Below are 27,885 nucleotides of genomic sequence, written 5' to 3'. Positions count from 1 at the left end.
GAATAGGGCACCAGCCACATACACTGGGATTCAAACTCTGCTGGAGCTTGCCAAACAACAATGACAACTGTAACAAAAAAATAAGAGGGCATTGTGGTGGGTGGCTATAGTCCCAGCTATTTGGGAGGCTGAGGCAAGAGAATCGCTTAAGTCCAAGATTTGGAGGTTGCTGTGAGCTGTGGTGCCATGACACTCCACCGAGGACAATATAGTGAGACTCTGTCTCAAAGAAAAAAAAAAAAATTGAGGCAGCGCCTGTGGCTCAGAGGGGTAGGGCGCCAGCCCCATATGCCAGAGGTGGCAGATTCAAATCCAGCCCTGGCCAAAAACTGCAAAAAAAAAATTTTTTTGTAAAAGGATCAAAAGGTGGGTGCTAGCTCCTACGGACAGCATATGAAGAGAAATACATTGCTCATTAGCTAAAAATGCTTTCCTTCAAGTTCCTCATAAGTTCAAATTGATCACTATGTTCCAGCATATTATTTTATATATGAATATTGTTATTGCTTTCTAGGGTTATACTTTTAACACAGAAGCACAAATAAAAGAATTAAAAACATTTATATAAAAATAGAATTAGTACTATCCATGTATGTATTATGTGCACCCTTATTTTCCCCTCAAAAACATGGGCAAAAAAGTGCACACTGTACTCAGCAATACACAGTATTCACTCTTTAAATAAGACTGTTAATGTTACATATCTACTTGGAAAAACAAGTAAATGCTTTTAAAAAAGCAAAGATGAAACTAGGAATGGTAGTGGCTCACACCTGTAATCCCAGCACTCTGGGAGGCCAGTGTAGGTGGACTGCTCAAGCTCAGGAGTTCCAGACCAGCCTGAGCAAGAGTGAAATCCCATCTGTACTAAAAATTGAAAAACTAGCTGGACATGGTGCCACATGCCTCTAAGCCCCAGCTACTACAGAGGCTGATGATGGCATAGCACTCTACCCAGGGCAACAGGGTGAGACTCTGTCTCAAAATACATGCATATGGGCAGTGGCTGTGGGCTCAAAGGAGTAGGGCGCTGGCCCCAGAGGTGGTGGGTTCAAACCTGGCCAAAACTATAAAAACCAAACAAACAAACAAAAAACATATGTACATAAAAAGGAAAGAAGTCCATTTCTGTTAGGTCTTTCTGGTATCCTACATATTTATTTCTGTTTAATCATCTAAAGGAATATTTTAATAACTTAAACAAAGGAGTAAGTTTCACTACTATATCAAAGGATGACAAAAATTACAAAACTACCTGTTATGAAAATGCAAATACAAGACACTGGACTAAATAAATTTGCTTGTTTCAGGCAGAGTAATCTTTTTGAAATAAGTCTGGTTTTATACAGCCAACCCTGTACTTGTAGTGAGACAAAATACATCATGAATGATTATCTACAAACTGTGAAACGCAACTGTAATTCTTAGATCAAGACTTATTTTTCCAATTCAGGAAATATCAAACTACATTATCATACCTGGTATCAATTTTATCTTGAAACCATTTGCTGTAAGACGAGGATCAGACAGGTAGGCTGATGCATTGTATCTCTGGTCATCTCCTGTCATTTTACATAAAATCTCTAAATAATGAGATCCATTTAAAAGACTGAAAAAGAAATTATGGCCTGTTAATAAATGCACAAAATGAAATGAGGATTTGTAAAAAAAAGTTAATTCAAGCCCCCTCCCTGCTTTTAGGCAGGGTCTGACTCTGTTGCCTAGGCTAGAATACAGTGGCATCCTAATAGCTTACTGCAACCTCAAACTCCTGAGTTCAAGCAATCCTCCCACCTTGGCCTCCTAAAGTGCTGGGATAAAAGATGTAAGTCATTGCGCTTGGTCTCCAAGGGCCCTTTTCAAAATGTTAACATTATTAACCCAAATATAGAAGTCTAAGTATCCCCGTGAGAAACTACTTGTTTACATTTCTGTTAATATTTTATTGGAGCTATTGCATATAATATACATAGTACAGAATGAAGGAATGAAAACAAAAGATAATTTCTACCTTTTAGAATGTTACAAACTCAATGTGAAATTTAAAAATGGCTCTCTCTAAATAAAATGCAAATGAAAACTACACGTAATGCCACTTTATACCTTTGCAACATACATGGTAACACACTATCAAGTTACTCAGGTGGTCCATCCTGCTCACTTTTCAGCTGCTAGTCAAAGTTTCTTCAGTAACAAAAAGATAAATGTGTATCTTTTTCTCCCAGGAACTTATACATTACTCAACTTAAAACTTGGAAGAGTTTCCTTCAGTCTACTGTAAACATGGCATCTTTGTCAAAGGTAGCCCATGAAATGATTCCGAATGGTGCACAATTCTGGAGAAGCCAAAGATTATCTAGGGTACAAATCAACCTGGCACATTGGTTTTAGGCTTTTTCAGGGTGTTGTATAACAAAACAGTTGCAGGCAGAATGGGAACCAAAGACCCCATTCTAGGCAGGGGAGAGCACATCCAGAAAAAGGGAAAATTAAAAAGTAAGCTGAAGGAGTCAGAACAAAGAAAAGTCAGCTAATTTACCTTTAAGGTAGCCATTGCTAAATTTCTTATCTGAACACGTTTCCAGCCTTTCCTGAAACTCTGGCCTATTGTGGATACAGCTTACACAAATGCCCCTGCTGAGTCTGTGAACACTCTAAGGAAAATAATGGTCATAGAAGAAACTATGACAAGTCCTAGGAAAGATACATCTTCTAAGTCATTTCCTGCCCATTAAACAGACAAAGCAAATACCCATTGTGGAGATTTGCATTTGGCTGGGGCAGAGACCAAAGGAACAGCTTGAGCCCAGAGACAGGGGCAGGAAGGCTTACATCCCTCATTGCAGAGGAAAATCCTCTGTGGTGGTGATGAGAGGAAAATGCCTCTCTCCCACTGATTCCTCAGAGATCGACGCCAGTGGTGTTTTACTCCACAGTGAACTAACGGAGTTTAACACCACCCTAGGAATCTGTGCGTTTGACTCCAGACAGAAGGCTTCCCCCACACAAGGCTCAAGTTTCAGATTCCTCAAAATTGCTCAAATCCTTAAAGTTAATAATAATAATAACAGAAGCTGATATGCTCACTTAGAGAAACTGCTGATGTCTTTGTTGCCTCCCTCAGCTGACCACCTGGTTAGCAGATTTGAATAAAAACTGAATGGAACAGAAACTCTGGGGTCACTCACTGGAGCCCACAAATGGGTGGTGGTCCCCTGAGCTTTCACCTTTGAAAATTCTATTTTGTGTCGCCTGTCTCTATCTTTATGGTTCCTAACTTTCTATTTCTTCAGTTGGTTGCACCAATTCCACAGGTCTTAGCGGACCCGGCCCCCAGGGCGGGACCCCGACAAACAGTCATTACAAAAAGGTTTCTGTTGGGATTGACACGTTCATGGTTACCATTTTTTCCATTCACTCAATGAATATTTGGGTGCCTACCACATGGTAGATGTCATCTTAGGTGCACAAAGCATTGTTTTAAGTTTCAATACAGGATGATGTGTTAATTCATCACAATCCTACACCCCCCCAACCCCCTGCACAGTTGAAAAAGTAAATGAACAGATGGTATCTTTGCTTATCAGCTCTAAAAGGCTGAAGACCCCCGTTGGCTGCGAAAGCACACATCTCAGAGAAGACAGCTTTGATTATATATCCAGTGTGCTATGTCTTGCCTAACCAATATGCCAAAAATCAATCTGAGAGCTGGGGGTAGTGGTAGTGATGATAATGATATAGCTTAACAATTAATGGTGCAGGCTCCACAGTCACAGACTGTCTAGACTATAATCTCGGATCCACTGCTTCTTTACTGGCTGAGGGAGCCTACATAAATTATTTAGTCATTCTGTTTTAGTTTCAGCTATAAAATGATAATGACTGCCTCATGAGACTGCTATAAAGATCACAAAAAGACTCAGCAAAGGTCTTATCATATAATAAATGCTCAATAAACATTACCCATTCTTATTGAGCTCTTTTTATTTTATAGCTAACTAATTACTCCATTCAGAGTTAAGCTATAGAAACAATTAGAAAACCTCAGCCCAGCCTATAATTACTCTGTCTACATTGGAGGAATCGGTTGAAAACTTGTATCATTAACTGTGATAAGGGATGCCACACTTCAAAAGAAGGGGGAAATTTTTTGAATTTTCTTCATTTATGCTAAAAAGATTATTTTTAGGCTAGTATGAGCCCAAAATAATAGTTTTCTTTTGTATATATTTATTTTTTGAATAACACATAGAAAAATATTTTTTAACCTCTATAATTTGGACAGGCACAAAAAAGATTTTTGAAATTTAAATGAAAATTTACAAATATCACCCAGAAAAGCAATCCAGTACACAAATTCAGACATGCCCCAGCTATTCTGGGGAGAAGAAAGAGAAGAATACTATCAGGCTTTTAAACTGTTTTAATATGGTCTAACACACTGTTTTCTAATTCTTCCTCCAACAGTTCCCTAAGCCAATCTTACAAGTATACTACAAAAGATACTGGATTTTAGTTAATGTGGTTGCTATTACTTTATTTATAAAGACAGATTTAACAGACTTTTTGTGGTCTGGTTCTATTGTTTTTCCTTCTGGCACTGTATTTAATAAGAGTCTTAACATTTTATAAATGATTTCTGCTTTATTCTTGAAAATTCTGAAAATAGGCCTCTTCCAATCGGTCCCATATTGAACTCGAGTTGGAAGAGGCGAGTCCGGTCTCAAAATGGAGGTAAAACCGCCGCCCGGTCGCCCCCAGCCCGACTCCGGCCGGCTGTCGCCGGGGGGAGGAGGGCCATGATCCAAAGGAACCAGAGCAGTTGAGAAAACTGTTTATTGGTGGTCTGAGCTTTGAAACTACAGATGATAGTTTAAGAGAACATTTTGAGAAATGGGGCACACTCACAGATTGTGTGGTAATGAGAGATCCCCAAATAAAACGTTCCAGGGGCTTTGGTTTTGTGACTTACCCTTGTGTGGAAGAAGTGGATGCAGCAATGTGTGCTCGACCACACAAGGTTGATGGGCGTGTTGTGGAACCAAAGAGAGCTGTTTCTAGGATTCTGTAAAGACTGGTGCCCATCTCACAGTGAAGAAAATTTTTGTTGGTGGTATTAAAGAAGATACAGAAGAATATAATTTGAGAGACTACTTTGAAAAGTATGGCAAGATTGAAACCATAGAAGTTATGGAAGACAGGCAGAGTGGAAAAAAGAGAGGATTTGCTTTTGTAACTTTTGATGATCATGATACTGTTGATAAAATTGTTGTTCAGAAATACCACACTATTAATGGGCACAATTGTGAAGTGAAAAAGGCCCTTTCTAAACAAGAGATGCAGTCTGCTGGATCGCAAAGAGGTCGTGGAGGTGGATCTGGCAACTTTATGGGTCGGGGAGGAAACTTTGGAGGTGGTGGAAGTAATTTTGGTCATGGTGGAAACTTTGGTGGAAGAGGAGGATATGGTGGTGGAGGTGGTGGCAGCAGAGGTAGTTATGGAGGAGGTGATGGTGGATACAATGGATTTGGAGGTGACGGTGGGAACTATGGCGGTGGTCCTGGTTACAGTAGTAGAGGGGGCTGTGGTGGTGGTGGACCAGGATATGGAAACCAAGGTGGCGGATATGGTGGTGGAGGAGGATATGATGGTTACAATGAAGGAGGAAATTTTGGAGGTAACTATGGTGGTGGTGGGAACTATAATGATTTTGGAAATTATAGTGGACAACAGCAATCAAATTATGGACCCATGAAAGGGGGCAGTTTTGTTGGAAGAAGCTCGGGCAGTCCATATGGTGGTGGTTATGGATCTGGTGGTGGAAGTGGTGGATATGGTAGCAGAAGGTTCTAAAAACAACATAAAAGGGCTACAGTTCTTAGCAGGAGAGAGAGCGAGGAGTTGTCAGGAAAGCTGCAGGGTACTTTGAGACAGTCGTCCCAAATGCATTAGAGGAACTGTAAAAATATGCCACAGAAGGAACGATGATCCGTAGTCAGAAAAGTTACTGCAGCTAAAACAGGAAACCCTTCTTGTTCAGGACTGTCATAGCCACAGTTTGCAAAAAGTGCAGCTATTGATTAATGCAATGTAGTGTCAATTAGATGTACATTCCTGAGGTCTTTTATCTGTTGTAGCTTTGTCTTTTTCTTTTCATTACATCAGGTATATTGCCCTATAAATTGTGGTAGTGGTACCAGGAATAAAAAATTAAGGAATTTTTAACTTTTCAAAAAAAAAAAAGAAAATTCTGAAAATATTTATTTTATAATGTCCTAGAGAACAAATTTTTATATTTTTAAATTTCAGGTTTTTAATCTCCTTTGTCATATAATTCTTTTCTACTCATGTCAGACTAAAAAGGTATTAAGTGTAAAAAAGGGAAATGTTAATAGGTTGTTAATCCCTGATCTTTTATTTTTACAGAAAGTAATGTGCTCATATAGATAAGGGACATGCCCCACTTTGTAACAAATAATATAATTAATTCAAGGCAACAATCATCAATGGATAAAAACAATTGTTTTACCCAAAAGTAAAATCTTAAAATCTATTCAATCTTCCTGAGCTAACTTCTAATTAAACACGGGGGAGAAAAAAAACAAGTTAAACACCACCAAAAGGAACCAAATAGACAAATATAAAAAGTGGAATACTCCACTGAACAAGAGACTCACTATTGATAATAAGTCAATAGTGTGCTTCAAAGAGACATAACCAAATGTATTCTGAGGATCCTGTTCAGGTACAAATTAAATTAAAAATTAGTAAGAAAAGACACTTTGAGACAATGAGAACAACTCCACAAAATTATTACTGTGTAAAAGTTATGAGAAACGCATTGTCGTTAGGTAAGAAAATAGCCTCTTTTGAGAGAGGGAGAGATACTGAAAGATGCAGGAGGGGGAATTGTTCCAAACTACTATAGCAAAGTTAAGAAAATATATGTGGACATACCGTAAATAAAAGGACAAATAAAGCAAATGTGGTAGCATCTTGATAATTGTTGATAAAGGTGTTTGTTTTATAATTCTACTTTTGGTTTGTGTTTAAAATGTTAAAGGGTACACAGTGGAAGAAAGTCATGCAATCTAAATTCAAAATCACCTTAGGAAAGTCACTAATGTTTAGAGATGTGAGCTTGAGGTTCATTACATACAGACATGAACTATCTAGAATATTCTACAATTATTTATAAACAATTACATTAAAGATTAGAAAGCAAATTTTAAAAGATTTCTTTAGATGAATTCCATTTATCCCTAGTAGGAAACACTTTCAACTTTTAATCTTCAATTTCTAAACTAGTATAAATTAATAAACGTTTCTAGAATTTAAAAAACTGTATTACTGCATCATACCTCTCTGATAATATGATTGGTTTTTCCAGTGGCTCTGCAGGAAGTTTATAATTCTCAAGAAGTCTTTTAAATAGCAGGGCTTCTTCTACTCTATATGGATTTAACAACATTACCTCTCTTTGAGATGTAATTAGCCATGCATCAGGAAACCTGAGGTTGTGAATTAGGCAAAGTTCATTGTTCTCTTCTATGTCAAATTTCTTTTGTTTCTCCAAATTTATTTTTAATTTTCTCATAGAAAAGGGGATCTGTACAATTTTAATATTTTGACTTTTTCTTTCAATTTGGGACTGAAAAAGCTCATCGAGTTTTGGTTGATTAGATAACGAGGTTTTCAACTTGCGCTTCTGTGCTAAATTCCATGTGCCGGGTTTTATCTTTTTTCTGCCATCTTTAAATGTTATTTGTGATTCCTGTTCAACGGCTCTCTTCATTTGACCATTGTATCGTTCCAAGTCTTTAGCAGCCCTCTCTTCATATCTACGAACAGAGATAAAATAGAACTAGTGAGGTCATAATCAGAAATAATTAACTATCTGAAGTAAATTTTATAAAAAGTAAAGATGTGGGGAGGTGCCTATAGCTCAGTGAGTAGGGCACTGGCCCCATATACCAAGGGTGTCGGGTTCAAACCCAGCCCCGGCCAAACTGCAACTGCAGCAACAACAACAACAACAAAAAATAGCTGGGTGTTGTGGCGGGCGCCTGTAGTCCCAGCTACTCAGGAGTCTGAGGCAAGAGAATTGCCTAAGCACAAGAGCTGGAGGTTGCTGTGAGCTGTGATGCCATAGCACCCTACAGAGGGTGACAAAGTGAGACTGTGTCTCCAAAAAAAAAAGTAAAGATGTAGTATTCCAGATCTATCAATGACAAAGGAAAATGTATTAAAGAAAAGAGGAACTCAAACAGAAATTTGCACTCTTCTTAACCTGAATCATCAGAACACAGACAGCTTCTTGCTACCAGAACAACTGGAAATTGAGAAAGAAAATCCCAGAAATTCCCATGTGTGGGAGCCATGGAAAATGACCATTAGAAGGCTAAATGAGTTGAACAGAAATTTTGGATGCTGCCCATTGTAGAGGAAACAGTCTGGAGTTTGAACTCCTCAGAGTTTTAAGGTTTGGTAAACACTTTGGGCTTTCAGTTAAAAATGGAAAAGGGCAACATCTTAAGGTTAAAAAAAAAAAATGTCCTAGAACTAAGGAAGCTGCCCTAAGATTAAGGACAAAATTGGAACAGTCTCTCCCAAACAAAGCATAAAAAAAGCTTCCACAAGCCCAGGTACTCTGTTAGTAATTTAAATGCCCAGTAGAACAAAAGTCAACACTTTTCAAAAGAAGATAACAGAATCCATAGTTTTAAATACATCGTATGCAATGCCCATCATACATACGATCTACAGTTACCATTCAAGAAAGAAAAAGAGAGTCATGGTCAACAGAAAAAGTGGGCAGCAGAAACCAACCTCAAGATGACTGAAATGTTAGAATTAACAAAAAGAAATTAAAAATATGTCTTTTAATAAATGTTTAAGGTCATAAAAGATGATCACAGTGAGAGAACAGAAGAGGAAATCTCAACAGATTAGTGGAAATTATAAATAACAATGGCATGGAAGTGGAAATTCTAGAACTAAAAAATACAATATTGGAAATGAAATAGTCATTGGATAGGCTTAACAGTAGATCAGATGGCAAAGTTGAATACGGATTAACAGAAAGTGACTGAAGAAAAGTAAAAAAGCATCTCAGACAAAAGAACCAAGAATTTGATAACCTGTAATAATGTCCTTCAAAATGAAGGACATTTTGAATGAAGATGAAACAGACATTTTCAGATAAAAGATGAGAATTTTTTGCCAGTATATTTATACTATTAAAGAATGATATCAAATATAAGTGGAATTAAACTTACAATTTTTTTTTACATTTTATGTGAGATGGTACACTATTATCCTGAGTATGATAAATTAAGAATGTATAATGCAATCTCTAAAGCAAAAAATAATGGAAAGCCAAGACAGGAATTAACATTAGACACTAAAACATTTTTTTAATCCAAAGTCCTCTACTACCCCCCCTAAAAAAGGGAGGAACAGAGAAACAAAACAGAGATGGACTAAAAGAAAACAAATAGAAAAAATAGCAAGCTCAAACCCAATTATATCCATTATCACATAGAATAAATATTCCAATTAAAAGGCAAAGAATATCAAAATGCATTTAAAATGTAACACCCAACTTCATGTGTCTACGGGAGTTACACAAGAGTTATACTTTAAATATAAAGACACAGATAGCATAAAACAGTGAAAAAAGACACGTCATGCAATTAGTAAGCATAAGAAAGCCAGAGTGGCAATAGTTTTATAAGATGAAGTATATTTCAAGACTAGAATATTGGAGATACAGAGAAACATTTCACAATGACAAACAAGGCTGTTAGAAAGGCAAAAATATAAACGCATATATGCCTTATTAAGAGCTTCAAATTACAGGTGGCGCCTGTGGCTCAGTGAGTAGGGCGCCGGTCCCATATGCCAGAGGTGGCGGGTTCAAACCCGGCCCTGGCCAAAAAAAAAAAAAAAAAAAAGAAAACTTAAATGCCTAAAGTTCATAAACTCCCTAAAAATCTGTTAAAAAAAAAAAAAAAGAGCTTCAAATTACATGAAGGGAAAACTTATAGATCTAAAAGCAGAAATAAATCCAGAATCACAGTTAAAGATTTCAATATTCCTCCCTCAAAAAAAAATTCTGTCCCTCAGTAAATGACAGAACTAGACCAAATAAATGAGTAACAGTAAAGCTGTTGATAATTTTAGGAACATTATCAACTACTTCAACTTAACTGACATTTTAGAACACTACCATCTAGCAACTGCAAAATCCTGATTCTTTTTAAGTGAATAGGAAACATTTATCAAGATAGGCCATATGCTGGGCCTTAACTCCCAATACATTTCAAAGACTGAAATCTAACTTAGTATTTTCTTACCCATTACAAAATAAATTAGAAATAAGATATTTTGGAAAGCCCAAAATTTGGAAACTAACACAATTTCATTAATAGTCCCAAATTGGAAATCAACTGGCAACTGAATAAACAAATTTTGGTGTATTTATACAAGTAAATGTTACTTATTGATTAAAAAATGAACTATATGAAAAAATGTACAAGAGAGGGAAGGAGGGAGGGGGGTGGGGTCTCAATGTGTGACACATCTTGTATTCTTGAATCCCCAACAAAAAAAAAGAAAGTCTGGAAAATGAAATTCTTTTATACACACACACACAAATTGGGCCACTTTTGGCCAAAAGGACTAGGTACAAAGACTATATATGTATACACACAAACATATGTATACATACATATAAATGCATATATGTATATACAAAATTCCCCCCCATTGAGAGCTGATTAACTTCTCTCATGGGGACAAATGAAAACATGCTCATTGTCTCTAATATCAGAGAAATACAAATTAAAACCACTTTCTTTGAGATATCAGCTAAGCCCAGTGAGAATGGCTCACATCGACAGGTCCCCAAACAGCTGATGCTGGTGTGGGTGTACAGACAAGGGACAGACAACTACAAAAATGCAAAGGCCCTTCAACACATGAATGGATTAATAAACTGTGGTATGTGTACACCATGGAATACTATACAGCTATAAAAAGATGGAGATTTTGTATCTTTTCTAACAACCTGGATGGATTTGGAGAACACTCTCTTAAGTATCACAGGAATGAAAAAACAAGCATCACATGTGCTCAATACTAAGTTGAAACCAGTAGATTAACAACTATGTGCTCAGTTGAATGAAAACCCAATGTAGGAAGGGGGTAGGGAGAGGGTTTGGCAAGTACCCACCCCAAGAGAACAACGTATGGGTATATGGCATACTTCCTGGTGAAGGAAACTACAACTTGGACTTTACGTCACAAATGCAAATGTATCCTCATATTAATCTGAAATTTGAAAAAAAAAGAAAAAAAAACTGGCTAAATTATACTACATGCATATAACATTTTCAAGAATAAACTTTGATATATTAAGAAATAAAAAAGATAATATTGTGAGAACTGCATTAAATGTTAAAAATGACACTAAGAGACAAGAGACCACAGCGTGACACTTAATTTGCTCTCACTATGTGTTTGTTAAATGCGGAAATGCTACCTGAAAAAGAATGTTAAAAAAATACATAATACATAGGGAAAATGGGGAATTGTAACTAGATGTACTCTCATTTACAAAATATTCATTTCAAAATTTTATGAAATATTCACAAAATATTTCTGTGCTGATATATAAAAGTATTAAAAATAATATAAAATAAGAGTTTGTTACTTTTTCCTATTTATGGCAACCTTTGGGATACCCCGCACATAAAAAAAATGCCTGTTTTGGTTACTTACCATGCCATGTCCACAATTTTTAGAATTAAAATTTTTTTCCCAAGTCTACTTAGAACCTGAAGTTCTGGATTAGCTATTTAAAACACATTATTTTCAACAGTTTACTTTCACCGGATACTAAAAATAAGTATTTTTAGCTCTTAGACTTTCAAATTCAAGATTTTTCCTTTGCAGTGGAAAATGAGTTCAAGACAAAGGTCCCATTTGTAATTAATTACAATGTGCAAATTTCCACACATGGTACTAATCTGATTTACACAAGAAGTCAATTTAATTAGTTCCTTGGGAAATATAAAAAGTTATGTCTCGAGGAATATTAAGTAAATGTTAAGTAAAAACAGCTGCTACCTTTATGCTTAATGTCATTAAAGGATTTAGTGACTTGAATGGAAAATATTAATCCTGATTCCCCAGTGGTCAATTCAAATGATGTTTTTGTGAACTAAACATTACATTTTTAATTCAAAGTTTATCATCTTCAATGATATTGCAACTGTAATGTTATTCTTAGTTATTTTAAGTAGCAATACTTAAAACAGCTACTGCATAGTAGCTTTGCATAGCTACTACAAGTGAAACTGAGACACCAAAACAAGGTGCCTGGCTTAAATCTCGATTCTAATTCACTAAAGAAAAAGAGAGGAAAACAAGAAAAAAATAGTGCAGAAAAGACCAGCTAAAAAGTGAAAGCATGTCCCCTACTGCAAAGTCTGTCCCAAGCTCTCAGCAGAATTTTAACAGCTAGAAAACCCTGATCCTAGTCCTTGCTCAAACACTTTGTTACGGCTTACAGAAACTTCCATGATCTGGCCCCCTGCCTTCTCCAGGGAAGGCATTTCTCATTAATATGTTCCCTCACATTCTATTTCTGTCATAGAGGGAACTTTTTATTTCCTCAATAACACCATGTTTCTTCTGGCTTCTGGGCCTGCTCACATGCTATTCCTCCTACCTAGACAATTCCAAAAACCTTTTTGGTTAATTCTATTTAGGGAAACATTTCTTGTCCCACTGCTGAGTGTTCTCATAACTCCCTGTGTATCTTAGAACTCATCATATTCTATGATTACGTCTTGCTTAACGGAATCTTCCTCACCGGTCTACCACAATTTATGAGTAGAGAAAGTATGTTTTATTTATACCTGAAGTGACTAGCTGGGCTACATAGGCCCTTAAACACAGAAAGCCTTTAATAAATATTTCTTAGTTGAAGAGGAAGAGGGAAAGGAGGAAGGGAGGGCAGGGAGAAGAAAGGGAAAGGAAAACAGGAAAGAAAGAACAGCAAAAGAGGGGGGTAAAGGAAAGATGGATCAAAGGACTGCAGCAAAGCTAGTAAAGAACCTAGGTGTAGCACCAGTGGCCTGCTTTTGATTGCCAATGTCTCTTTGGTCTATCTGATGGCAATATAATAAGAAAAATTTGGATTCCAGACTACTACCTGATGATAAATTTTTAGATGAGGCCTATTCATCATCCTAGTAACCTAACACCTTGTGACCCACAAGGAGAAATAACACTGTTATTACCTAAAAGACAATCAGAACAATATCTGCTGCTTTGAGGAGCAAGAAGACAGCCAGCAGGAGATACATTTCCACATTAAGCTGTTACAATGTCCCTACATCCATGAGAACTAGAAATATCTATGTATTTCTCCTATTCTCAGACAACTCTCAATTCACCACTTCCCTGGGTAATGCAATTCAACTTTTTTTTTTTTTGCAGTTTTTGGCCAGGGCTGGGTTTGAACCTGCCACCTCTGGCATGTGGGGCTGGTACCCTACTCCTTTGAGCCACAGGCGTCGCCCAGCAATTCAACTTTTGCAGGCTTAATGTATTTAAAAGTTAGGCTCACTCATCTTTAAATTGAATAGTTATGTCACTTAAGTAAAAGAAAGAATCACAACTGTGTAAACCTTATTTGTTCGTAATTCAAAATAAACTTTTAAAAACATGATATTTATGAAATAACTATAAAATTGAGAACTGTTTATCTGATGTATTAAGGAATCCATGCCTTTGTAAAAAAAAAAAAAAAGTTAAGACATTGTATACGGTTATGTTTAAAATGAATGTCATCTTTTAAGGATAGATGTGAAGTGAAATATTATGAAATAGATGATACTATGCCTGGGATCTGCTTCAGAATAAAGGAGGGAAAGGAAAGTGAGTAAAGGTATGAGTGAAATACAGTTGGCCATGAAATAATCACTGGCAAAATAGCAAAATGGGTTAGTTGCACTGTTTAGTCTACAGTTGTGTATGTTTCCAAAAGAACAAAACACAACTATCCCCACTTAAAAAAGAAAGCTGAAAAAAGCTAATTTATGTAGGTTTTCCACAATGGTGTTAATAGTGGTCTTTATTATTTTAAAGTAATAAATACTCTTTATAGGAATAAATGAGTTAATGAAAAAAACTGGTCAAGTACCTATGCACTTTATCACTAAATATAAACTCTGCATGATGGATTACATTTATAATTTTTTCCAGATGTTTGACACAGTATTGAACTTTATATAACAAAACATGATTTGAGGTATAATTCTACTCTGGTTTTCTGGTAGGCTAGATCATTCAAAACATAAAAAAGTATTCTAAGTCAATAAAAACACTCATCATTTTATTTTGAAACATTTATTCAGATCACCTGATCTGAAGATGGCAAGTGGTATTTTAATAAAAGAGGGCTCAAACCACCTATTTATATACGAAAAACACCCTCTATAGTTTATAAGTTATAATAAAAAATAATATATTTTAAGAAGTAAGTCTTGAATACTGAATTGGGACAGTATTAAACAACACTGAATTAAAACTACAATGATAACAATTTTTTTATTATGTTATATGTTCTGGAGACAAATTTAGAAAGGCAAGAGTCAAGATATTAAAAAACACCATGGGCAGTGCCTGTGGCTTAAAGGAGTAGGGCGCTGGCCCTATATACCAGAGGTGGCGGGTTCAAATCCAGCCCCGGCCAAAAACTGCAAATAAATAAATAAATAAATAAATAATAAATAAAAACACCATAGTTGTAAGTGTTCTCTTACAAAAGCTTAAAAAACATTCTACCATAGGAAAGTTCTTAAACATAAAAAGAATTAGAAAATGGTGCTTTAAATTGAGAAAATGAATGAAACCTTTAAAAATAAATTTAATAAATCAGAAAACAGTTAAAGCTTGTACCAAACAAAAAACAAAGCACTTCTCTTCAAGAAACCCCCAAAACAAAAAACCTCAATTAATAACAACAAAAAAGTGATACCAAAAAAGGTACTCTAGCTAAGCTGAAGGCATTTTCCATTCTGCTTTTCCATAAGTAAGAAGTTAAAAAAATTATTTTAACCAGTGAGTCATATAGAATGGAAATAGCTGAACATTCAGGTCAAGCTCTGGAAACTTACTTCAGTTTTTCCTCTTCACTCAATGTCTTCCACAGTTCTTCAATTTGTACTGCTGCATCCTCTAAACTGGTCTTAGGATTTTCTGCGAGAAACTTAGCACGATAATCTTGAACGAAAAGGGCACTCGCTGACATGGGTTTCTTGATTATTCGATTGCTAATTAAATCATAAGCTTTAAGCTGTCCAGATTTGTTACCTATTACATTTGAATTTTTGTTACAGGGACCTTCGCTGAGATTCTTTTGTTCAGGGCTTGGATTATTATTATTACTTGCTTTACATGCTAAACTTTTTTGAGGCACTAAAATTTTCACAGGTTCAATATTCTCTCCCTTTGAATTTTTAAGTACATTTCCCTTGCTCCAATCATCTGCACATATTTCCAAAGAGTTTTCAAGAACTCCTTCTTCCTCATTTTCTCCACTCTCATCTATATTTTTATTACCTTTCTTACCATTTTCTGACTGAGTATTCTCAGTAGAACCTACAAAACAAGTTTCACGATCATCACTCTGGGTGTTCTCCCGCGCTAAATCACTTGTTGAAATTTCTTGAAATGTTTTTTTAGTGTTAGCAATGCTAGACTTTTCACTACTAAAGTGACCATCACAATGGTCACCAACACTTTTCTGGTGATTTAAACAGTAAGTGTTTTTTCCAGATTCATCATTATGCACATCATTTTGGAATGGAATGGGTGAAGTGTCAACATTTGGATAATTATTTCCAGATGATCCCATTTTATTAAAAAGCACATCTGTTTCTGTTGTTTTACTTAGAACGATGTCAGCTGAGGAAACATCTGTTTTATTATTTTCATAAGAATTTGTACTAGGTAGTGGTCCATAAAAAGTTGTCATCAGATTTTCAAGAGCAATTAAAACAGATTCCTAAAAATACAAATTAACAAAAGTTAGGGGTTATTATGACAATAATAGGCAAGATTGAAAATAATAATAAAAAAGGAAAATATAAACAAGCAAATCTTTTTTATCTGGAAATAGAAATGAATGTTTATAAATAGTATAAATTAATACAAAAACTATCTGAAAATGATTACCTTATTCTGTAGTAATACTTGACTTTTATCTGGTGTTAAATTTATATCCACATCAGCTGTAGGAACATCAACTTTCAGAAAGAAAATGGGATATAAACGAGTAGATTCCTTTAGGCACTTCAAATTGTAATAATGACGGATTAACTGGAATTCATATAATAAATAAAAGATATGTAAATAAGGATAGTGCTGTCAACCTTACTACCAAAAAGCAGACTCTACTGAGAACCTGAATAGATGTAACTGCTTATTAGGAAAAGCAGTATCTACGTATTGATACTCGTTTGGAGGCCTTGAACCTAAATGAAGCACAAGCATTCATAAAAAGTGCAAATACCTAAAGCAACTGGCTTCATGATTTAAAATCATAGTGTCATGGAAGTTCTGAAGGCCTAAAGTTCACATCAAAACTCTTCCTGGCTATACAGCCAAAGACAGACATTTAACATTTGTTTCCTCACTTATAAACGGGGATAGTAATGGTTCAAAGAATTATTGTGAAGACATCAGATGTAATAAAAGAGACATCATATGTAATACACCTAGCACAATGCTTAAATGATAATCTGTTTTCTTTTTCTTATTCTAGAGCAAATTCTTGCAAACAGTCCTTCTTATAATTGGACAAATAGTAGACTAGTTTTTAATTTCTGATCTAAGTGATATTTTTTCTAAAATAGATCACCTTTAAAATGTCTTTTTGATGTATTGGTCGACTGTTTATAAAGATGAAACTCCTTTCTGGGGTTGAAATACTTGTCAAAGAATGGTCTGCATCATGCTTTGGAAGAAATCCACTTAGATAAATCTATAATTATAATAAATAGTTACAGATTATGCAATGTCAACAATGTGGTTCCATGGGTCTGGCTATATACAACATATTTAAAAAACTTTAAAACCCCAGATTTTTATCTTAGGACCTAAAGAGCCATGTACATTGCGATAACCACTTAATCAGGATAAACTTCCCGATTAAGTTTAAAGCATTAACTTTACTTATTTTTATTATTTACTTACGTATGTCTTTATTTAGAGACAGGGTCCTTGTTCTGTTGCCTGGGTTGGAGTGCAGTGGCATCACCATAGCTGACTGCAAACTCAAACTCCTGGATTCAAGTGATCCTCCTGCCTCAGCCTCCTGAGCAATAGTAGTTGGAACTACAGGGGCCCACCACAACGCTCAGCTAATTTGCTTGTTTGTTTGTTAGGGTAGAGATGGGGGGAGTCAGTCACATGACTCAGGTTGGTCTTGAACTCCTGGCCTCAAGTAATTGCTCCTGCCTTACCCTCCCAAAGTGCTAGAATTAGAAGCTTGAGCCATTAGGCCCAGCTTCAAGCATTAACTTGAAATAAAATATTAAAGCATGCTGAAGTAGTAGTCTCTTCCTCTAACTCTCTTTTTGCAATTCTAAGGAAAAACTGGCATTTATAAAGTCTTCATGAATGGTTATACTTTAAATAGGACAGCATTCACTCTCTACTAAACTACATCTTCTTTCTTTTAAAAAATTTCTTCCTCGGGGCGGCGCTTGTGGCTCAGTGAGTAGGGCGCCGGCCCCATATGCCGAGGGTGGCGGGTTCAAACCCAGCCCCGGCTGAACTGCAACCAAAAAAATAGCCGGGCGTTGTGGCGGGCGCCTGTAGTCCCAGCTGTTCGGGAGGCTGAGACAAGAGAATTGCCTAAGCCCAAGAGTTGGAGGTTGCTGTGAGCCGTGTGATGCCACGGCACTCTACCCGAGGGCGGTACAGTGAGACTGTCTCTACCAAAAAAAAAAAAATTTCTTCCTCACTGGCGGCACCTGTGGCTCAAACGGCTAAGGCGCCAGCCACATACACCTGATCTGGTGGGTTCAAGTCCAGCCCAGGACGCCAAACAACACTGATGGCTGCAACCAAAAAATAGCTGGGCGTTGTGGCAGGTGCCTGTAGTCCCAACTACTTGGGAGGCAGAGGCAGGAGACTCACTTGAGCCCAGGAATTAGAGGTTGCTGTGAGCTGTGATGCCACGCACTCTACCTAGGGTGGCAGCTTGAGGCTCTGTCTTAAAAAAAAAAAAAAATTTCTTCCTCACAATGTTACTTTTCTCTGGCTGGCTGTCCTCTTCTCCTTAACTATCTTTTAAACAAAGAAGTGGCTGTTTCTGTCTGTATTCTAAGTGTGCTATCCTAATGGGTTTTCATTTCTGAGTTTAAAATTTTTTTTCTTTTGGCCGGGGCTGGGTTTGAACCTGCCACCTCCACCATATGGGACCGGTGCCCTACTCCTTGAGCCACAGGCGCCGCCCGAAAAAAATTTTTTTTTTTTCTTTTATTCTTTAATTTTCCCAGGGCTAAATCCTGACTATGCTACTACACTTTTATTGTTATTTTATAAAAAACTGATCATTTATATGCTATCTTCCTCTATTTTAAAAATGTATAAAAAGAAGGGAGAAAATGAAGAACATTACAAAAGAAGACCAGAGAGAAGAGAGAGAGATCGAAAGAATAAAAGGCAGGGAACATGCTCCTACTTTTAAAATCAACTAATGAACATAGCTAAAGACAATATAGCAAATTGTAAAGAATGAGACAAAGTCAGATTGACAAGGTTTGAATCCCAATCCCACTACTAGCTAATTTTGGTTATTTACAACATAGACCTAAGATCGCTAATCAGGAGCAACTGCAACTAGATGTTTTATTAATCTTCTAAGAAACACTAACAGTAAAATTTTAGCTTAGGTTTAAGAAAAGCAAGTTAGTGGGGTGGGGGGAGGGTGTGTGTGTGTGTGTACTATTTTTATTTAAGCAGAAACCATGAGGCTCCTTATCAACATGATCTGTCACTACCACCTATGTCCATGGCTATCCCTGCCCTTGGAAATAAGTGTTTAAGGAGATGCACTACCAATTTTAGAACACTAAGTGCATTATTGTCACAGTGCCAAATTGTGCCAATTTGAAAAAATAAATTAATAAATCTGGATAATGCATTACAAAATGATACTACTTAATTAACTGCAAAATTTCACAGCATTTATAAATGGTTGTATTATTTACCAGGTAACATGAGAACTTTCTTAAAACACCTGCTGGGCATCAGGCAGAGCCTGTTTAGCCTCTGAAAGATTAATTGGGTTTGTAGATTTAAGAAAGTCTGCCCTGAAAAGGCAAAGAATAAAAAATAAAATGAAGAAGCGATTAGTATGATGTAAGCACTCCAATTTGTACAAATAATCAACACACTTGAAATGTGCATAAATGTATTTATGATCTATGTACAAAAGACTTAATAAAAAAAAAATGAAGAAGAAATACAATAGACCCACCATAGGTTAATCACCTCCCTGTGTTGACCTCCTCCTTAAGTTGACCAAATTTTCATAGACCAAACATGTACCACGTGTACTAAGGCCTAGTTCCTTATGTTGACTACCTCCGTATGTTGATCCGTTTGTTACAGTCCCCTGGGTGGTCCAGTTATAGAGGTTCTACTGCATATAATACTGCTAATGTTTGAATAATTGCTATTACTTCCAGATACTGAACTTTGAAAAGATCTAGGATAATCTTAAAAACTAACAATTTTAAAGTTACATGGAAAAGTAAAATGAAACTGTGAAGTCTTTTAAAAATCAGACTATTTCAGAGAATAAAAACACAAGACACCAAATAAGCACAAGAAAGTTACAAATTAGATAGACTTCACCAGATTCTATACTCAAGTATTCCTCAATCTAAAAAGCAAATCAAAAATCAAAAGCAAAATAGAAACAAATACTTCTCCCCGATCGCTTCTCAACTACCGGCCTCCTTCTCTTCCTTCCATCTGCAGCTCCCTGTACAAGCAGGCTTCTACTCCAAAGGCCAACTCTAATGGACACTACTCAGTCCTTCCCAGATTTGACTGTCTGCAGCCCCTGACAACTCTCTCTTTGGGAAGCAACTTACTGCATGAATCTGTTTCAGTCTTCTCTTTTGGTCTTTCTGCTTCCTCTATGATACTTTCTCTTTAGTCAGCTTTGCTGGTTCCCCTCCTTTTCCTTAGCCCCTAAAAATGATTACAGTCCCCCTGAATACTATCATCAGGCTCTTTTTACTTTCTCTATAATTACTCTCCCTCCATCTATATCTATCGTTTCAACAACTTACCCATACACCAGTGATGCAAAGACACAGACATAACAGCTTTTATTTCTTTCACCCCCAAATGCTTACTGTCTTCAACTGGCTGTCACAAAAATTCTCAATCTCACCATATTCAAAACTTGATAAAATCCCAACCAGCTCCTCCTCTTATTCTTTTACCATGATAAAGAGCCCTGGCATTTACCCAGTCTGTCAAACCATCTCCTCTTCTCCCTCCCAGATTATATTAATGTAATCTTGACTGGTCTCTTAACACTAATCTTTCTATTATTTCCTCCATAATATCACAAAGTTCCGTTTCTAAAGTAGTGGAACAAGCTCATATGAAAATTCCCTTCTCTTCCATCCCAACTGAAATAAATAGCAGTGACAGATAAAATAAAGTTAAAAAAATTTCAAGACACCTAACCACAAAAAAGTAAGACAAAAATGGTTGTGATTGTAAAACAAATTAACAGGGAGGGATGGTTAAAAATCAAAAGCCCTTATGTGCTCTAGGATCAGAAACAAGATGTGTAAGCTGGAAATGAAGTCCTAGCATGGAAATAAAGAGAGAAAACAACCGATATAAGGTAAGGGGTTGAAATCAGTGTTTCCATTTAAAATAGGGGTTCATATTGCACCTCCCCTCCAAAAAAGATGTTTAAAAATACTGTGACCACTGTTTAGAGCTGCCTGCCAGGGTCACAAAGTACAGAGACAACTTCAAAACCAAGAATAAGGCTAAGCCAACCTAGGTAGTAAGAGGGGTCTGCAAAATCTTGGCTGGATGAGAGGAATCTAGTTCTGAATTGGGGTTGTGGGTTTGACAGAGGTGTATCTGTCAAACTATGGGAATGTAAGAGAAGGTGGGGAGAGGAAAAATAAAACAACAGAAACAATAAACCTGCATTTAAGATAATTATTCAAATAAAATTTCAAAGGATATAAAGTTGCAGAGGAGGAGAGAAGTTTGTTTCAGGAAAATAGAAATAATAGAGCAATATGAAAAAAACCTTTGAAATTAGTATCCATAACGTGCTTTGTAAAAAAAATACAAAAAATAGCATGTATTAAAAAAAGAAGAAAAATAAATTAAAGTTGGTTGCTTTAAATTAAGTTTAGAAGAGAATATGAAAATAAACTTTCAATCCTGGAAACAGAATATATAGTTTTGGGAATAAAAATTTCCTAGTACTAAGGAATTTACTCAGAACTTAGCATGCAGTAATGCAGAGATAAAAATACCCAAAGGAAGACAGATGTCAAGAAGGAAAACTTGAGATGCTCCATTAAGCCAAAAATCCACACTGGGAAATGCCTAACAAAAGCCACTTAGTAAAAGCCACCAGAGTGGTGGCCCAGTTGAGACCACCACTCATAACTTGGAGATTGTTCCCATGTGGGGTCCCTCTAGACTTAAAAAAAAAAAAGGAACACTCACATTATAGGAAGAGATACACGAAGATTCTCTACACCCAAGGTTCCCAATGGCCGATGGATCTGTCATCCAATTCCAGAGAAGGATGGATCCTTATTAAAGGGGGCCTTGGTGGCCAAATCGCACAACTTAAAGGATGCAATGAGGGTGGCAGTGAGGTGAGTGGAACAACTAATAGCAGTTGGAAAATAACTTAAGATTGCTTTTGGCCAGGAAAGAGAAGGGACTCAAAAAAATTCACATATAGAAAAAGTCTTCAACCTTATAAGCCCAGAAAGCATTGAGTGATGATGGGTAGCTGGTAGCAGCAGAAATATAATACCTGTCTAGACATACAGTGCAACAACAGAAAAGGAATTGGGTTAGATGATCATTCTCACCGGAGAGATACGCAAAAGTTTAATTATCATTCTAACAACCCGTGGAACTGAAACACTAACACAGGCTTTCTAAATTCCCCCATTCTTTCATGCAAAAATAACCACATGAAGTTCAGCAAAAATTCTGGTATTTATGAAAGATTACTAGGAGTCTTTGTACAATTCTATCTCAAAAGAAATAAAAATAAACATGCAGTGGGTAAGCATAGATCTGGCAACGTATCTCAAAACACATCAGAGGAAAAAATTCCCAGCTATAAGACTGATACACATGATTCCCATCCACACATGAAATCATTGCTGACCAAGGTCAGCATCAGTGCTTATCATACTTGAATGTGCACCCAGGGCCTTGTTAAAATGCAGATTCTGATTTAGTAGATCTGGGATGGGGCTTGAGATCCTCTATTTTTAACAAGTTCTCAAATGATGACAACACTTCTAGTCTTCAGACCAAATTATGACAGCTAGAATTATCTACAGCACGATACAGATATCAAATCTACATCTCCTGCCATAAACTGTGTGGGGTTAACAGTGTAGGCAACAAACTCCCATGAAACTACAGGGAATTAGACAGTAACCTTATAATCACAAATTAGCCACCCTGACCAGTTTAAAGTAACACTGGAGTATATCAAAACTACTAAACTACTCTCAGGAAACTCTGAAAAATAGGACCCATACCAGATGCTGGTCAGCACCGTAGTTGACCACTAAGGCTGGACTAAATTGTTCCTTAGGTCGAGAGAACTATAAGCCTGAACTGAGCATGGGCTCTCATCTAAGACAGAGAAACTGACAATCAATAATTAAGAATTCAATACTGCAAATAAACGTGAGGGGAACCAGTAGCAGCAGAAATTTCAGTAAACAATGAAAAAAGAGAAGAGCAGAACAGAGAAGCCAACTGCCTAGCAGAGCTCCAGAGAGCCTTCGGGCTTAAAGTCAGCAGACAAACAACAAGGAAAAGGCCTCTTCTAACTATATTTATTCATTTGTTCATGCACTCATTTCCATTTACCAACTGCCAGCCACGTGTAATCCTCTAGACTTAAGACCCCTAGAGAAAAGAGCCCATGTGGAGACTCCCGAGTGAGTTCTTCAGTTCTTTCCCCCTTCCAGAAGCTCTGGTGCTTTTTACTACTTCTGTATCCCTTTCTAACTTCTAATAAAAGTCCCATCTTACCATGGCGGGGGTGGGGGGGGTGGGAGGAAGAAAAAAAGAAAAGGCCTCTTTTAGAGCTATGAGTTATTCAAGGTACAATTTTCAGCATTAAGTATATGTCTCTCAGAAATAAATACTAAACTATGGCTCTATCTTAGATGCTGTGAAATATGATGACCATAGCCTAAAATGGCATAATGTTATCTTGAAATATGCTTGTATTATATAAGTTCTTGCCTGAGCAAGAGGGAGACCCTATCGCTACAAAAATTAGAAAATTAGCTGACGTGGTGGGGTGTACCTATAGGACCTGGCATCAGGAGGCTGAGGCAGAAGAATCACTTCAGCCCAGAAGTCTGAAGTGGCAGTGAGCTATGATGATGCCACCACACTCTAGCCACAGAGTCAGAGCAAGACCCTGTCTCAAAAAAACAACAACAAAAAAAGCTACTAAGTTAGGACAACTGGATATCTATATGCAAAAGGACTCTTCTATTAAGAAAATGAATGAAGGAAATGTGTCATGAACTAATTACAATGGATCTAACTTTACACTACAGGGGAAAAAAGAGAGACAGAAAAAGATGGAGGAAGGAAGTAGAAGGGAGAAAGATGAATTTCCTAAGAACTAGGGGAGCAAGTAAGGGTTCAGTGTGCAGAATAAGCCTCCATCCCATTATGGCATATAGAATTCTCCCATAAGCCAGGAGCAGGACTAGGATCTTGATTACTTGACTCCCAAGTGGAACCCGAGAATCAGTAAGTGCAGCCACAAACACCATGTTCCTAATTTCCTATTCACAGGGAAAGGCAAGGAGAGAATTAGAGGATTAAAGGAAAAAGATCTCATAAACAAAAGTGACCTCCTAAAAAACAGAAATAGAAATAGAAAGTGACCTCCTAAGAAATAGAAATTATTTAAGCAACCAATAATTTTAAAACAAAAACAATGTCTATACAGAAACTCAAGGTTATGTATTCATAAAACAATAATCCAGCCCGGGCCTGCCAAACGACAATGACAATTACAACCAAAAAATAGCCAGGCATTGCGGCAGCGCCTGTAGTCCCAGCTATTAGGGAGGCTGAGGCAAGAGGATTGCTTAAACCCAAGAGTTTGAGGTTGCTGTGAGCAGTGACGCCACGGCACTCTACCCAAGGCAACAGCTTGAGACTCTGTCTCAAAAACAAAAAAAGAAAAAATGGAACCAACTAGTATTCCTGTGAAGGAAATCCAAGGATCAGAGTTGTACAGGTCTAAAATACAGCCAATCCAAATTAGAAATAAATGGGTTTTAAGAAAAAAATGGAATGTTTAACCTGAGAAAGCTGATCAAAAAAAAAAGCAATGGAATAGATTACTAGTATAGCTAGAATGACTAACAAAGTTGGATTTTATTGCTGATATAATGAAGAAAATTTCATAAACTTTGGAAACCTCACAAAAACCCAAACAAAAAACAAAAAAATCCACTTTACCCCCCCTCAAAAAACAACAAAAAACACCTGCATAAAATAGTTCATGTATAAAGCAAAGGAAAACAATAAATTTTCAGCAACCGAAGGGAATATGCGAAGGGAGATTCCATTTAATCAGGTCACTAGGAGTATTCTCATTTGTAAGGCATAAAGAACATTATACTGGATCCTTAGAGAAGAAATGAAATCCTAGCGCAATACTCAGCTTTGCAATAAAGATTATTTATTTATAGTCATAACGATGTATACTTCACATAAGTTTTCAACTTTTAGAATCAGTCTTCAGACAAAGATGTAAGACTTTAAAAACGGTTACATAAAAAAATGTATTAAGCTTCATAATACTAAAATATTGTTAACAAGAATGAAAGAGCACAAAGCAAGTAAGAGTAAGAGGGGGAGTGTTAACCTGGTCAGTGTTACATGAGGTCAAAAAGCACTGTGAAACTGACAAGCAAGAAAAGATAGTCTGAGTACATGCTTAGGATGGAGAAGGGGAAAAGAGATAAGCAAGCTCAAATATTTTTTTCTTTCACAGAAGAAAGTAAATAGGTAAGATTCTAAATTGAAAAATATTTTTTAAAAAATCAATGCAATCAAGAAAGAAAAAAATAAAAAGGAAAGAGCTGCAGAAGGCGGTTTAACGTAAGCTCTGTTACATAAGGTTTATATAAGCTCTGTTATATATAATAAAGTATGTATTATCTTACATACCTAGTTGATAAAAACATTAAAAGAAAAACCTCTTACCACCCCAACAACCCCACCAAGGGAAATATTTTAACAGCTTCATTAGTGAGTCTGAATATTAAAGAACATTTTTGTTGCATACCTGAGATGCTTCAGTGTGGTACTGAAAGGATTCCATATTGCCCATAACAGCAGTCCCCAGAACTGACATGAGTGCCATCTTGTGATCTGATACTCTAGTTTTCTGCCAAATAACTGCCTAGGGACAAAATGACATAGAAAATTTTTAACAAAATTCAGATTTATTAAACTGAAGAAGCCACAGTACCTATTTTTACATCAGCATTCATTCTCATCTTAGCTTTTCACTGTCAGTTAGAAGCATTTCAAAGGCTATGAAGTCTGACATCATAAACTGTGGTTCTCAATTTCACATTGCAGTGCACAGTTTTCTCCTCTTAGAGTTGTTAAAAGATGAAATTACATAATGCAGATAAGCACATAGGCCAGTGCCTGGCATAAAATGGTTTCATCAAATATTGATTCTCTTCCTTCCAAACCTAACCTTCAGAATACATACTTTTGTGTATGTTTAAAATTAAATTGTTACTTCAAATAAATTATTACTACTTTATTGAGGAAAAACAATTATGCTATAGGATTTGTGTAAAGGTACAAAAATTTTAGAAGCATGCTCTTTAAAATTACTTTTTAATTACCTTTTATATACAGAGAACTCAAAATGATAGCTGAACCTTTCTTTTTTTTTTTTGAGACACAGCCTCAAGTTGTTGCCCTCAGTAGAGTGCCATGGCATCACAGCTCACAGCAACCTCCAACTCCTGGGCTTAAGCTATTCTCTTGCCTCAACCTCCCAAGTAGTTGGGACTCGCCCGCCACAATGCTGGCTATTTTTTGGTTGTAGTTGTTATTGCTGTTTGGCGGGCCCGGGCTGGATTCGAACCTGCCAACTCTGGTGTATGTGGCTGGCGCTTTAGTCGTTTGAGCTATAGGCGCCGAGCCCTGAATCTCATAAACATAAAAGCTGTATAACAAGCTTAGATTTTTTTTTCACTACATATATGTAGTAGTGTGAGTTAAGACAATCATGGTCCAGTGGACCAAAGTTTGGCTGTGAAATACATAATCAGGTTTAATTTACTATAATTTTTTCAGTTAACAAGGTCCAATTATAGTCAAATCCCTTAAGAAATCGTCAGTATAGATACAATTCATTCATTCAATAAATACTCACTTAGCACCTCCTAAGTCCTGAGGAAAATGTGCAAAGAGCTTAGCAATATCAATATGGACAACATTAAAAGCACAGGCAGGGAAAGAGGAACTGGAAAGGATGGCCACAGAGGTGCTGCTCAGAACAAGAAAGTTCTTAAAGAAAGAAGCAATCATATGTATCCAATGTTGAGAGAGGAAGGTAAGAACAGAGAGGTGGCTACTGTATTTAGCAATCGGGAGGGTGAGAGCACTTCCAGCAGTCAATGGAACCATATTTCAACAATCTGGATAGTGACTACGGGGAAGATCTAAAAAAGTGAACCTCGACAGCTCTTTCAGAAAGTCTGGCTGGGAAGGTGCAAGCAGATCAAGAAATAACTGGGGCAGGAATACAATACACTTGACTAGGAAGCAGGAAGGAGTGTACTCTCAAGGAAGCTTATAGACTTACTGGCTCAAAGACTGAGAAAGTCCTTCTTTGTTCAGCACTGTAGAAAAAGTCTTTTGTTGAAAGTGAAAAGATAGTGATATAAACATTTAAGGATTGTGGAGAAGATTTAAAATAGCCCTCCCTTGTTGGATACTGGGGGAAAAAAGTAGAATTGCCAGGTAGCACCACATTGAGGTGGACTTTGACTATATTGTTCAGAGAAGTCCAAAAAGCCAGTATTCACATCAAAAAAAGGAGTTTTTAATGAACCAAGCAGATAAAACTGAGTAATAAAATTCTGCTACCCATTCTACATGTGTGCAATTGGATTTTCTAGACACTTTGACAAGCAATGAGGTTGGCATACCCTTATGAGATTCTACAGTTGTCTCTGTAAAATCTACAAAAGGCAGAAGTCTATCACTCAGAAACAGTGAAAGAGGAGACTGGACGAAAGAATTCTGGCCAAAGGAATTCTTCAGCAATAACCAGGAAGGAGCAGAACAAAATACTAATCATATGATGTATAATAAAAAGAAAGGTGAAGTAAGTAGACCCATGTTGTTCTCTAATCGGCATGCTGGAAATAGCAGTGAAAGGATGTGCTCTCCTGAAGGTGGCAATAATCACTGACTCTAATCTGTGTCATCTGAAAACCACTTTGTTTTTAGAATCTCAAAGAACAACCTTTTTGAGAA

General features: G+C 36.6%; 1 protein-coding gene and 1 pseudogene across 6 annotated transcripts in view; one reads left to right on the top strand and one right to left on the bottom strand.

The window, feature by feature from the left end:
- PMS1 (PMS1 homolog 1, mismatch repair system component) overlaps positions 1-27,885 on the bottom strand; it is a 128,184-nt gene that overhangs the window by 12,537 nt on the left and 87,762 nt on the right. For all 6 annotated transcript variants that reach the window (XM_053598365.1, XM_053598369.1, XM_053598364.1 and 3 more), the window contains 6 exons: positions 25,664-25,780; positions 16,937-17,059; positions 16,252-16,395; positions 15,192-16,081; positions 7,362-7,841; positions 1,479-1,609 (listed from right to left, as the gene is read on the bottom strand). In XM_053598365.1, the coding sequence (XP_053454340.1) occupies positions 1,479-1,609; positions 7,362-7,841; positions 15,192-16,081; positions 16,252-16,395; positions 16,937-17,059; positions 25,664-25,780 (1,885 nt within the window). The remainder of the gene's footprint in view (positions 1-1,478; positions 1,610-7,361; positions 7,842-15,191; positions 16,082-16,251; positions 16,396-16,936; positions 17,060-25,663; positions 25,781-27,885) is intronic.
- Positions 4,729-7,167, top strand: LOC128590872 (heterogeneous nuclear ribonucleoprotein A3-like; annotated as a pseudogene).

This window comes from Nycticebus coucang, chromosome 7 (assembly GCF_027406575.1).
Source record: "Nycticebus coucang isolate mNycCou1 chromosome 7, mNycCou1.pri, whole genome shotgun sequence".
Classification (NCBI taxonomy): Eukaryota; Metazoa; Chordata; class Mammalia; order Primates; family Lorisidae; genus Nycticebus; species Nycticebus coucang.
This window is presented reverse-complemented; position numbering and strand designations above follow the sequence as displayed.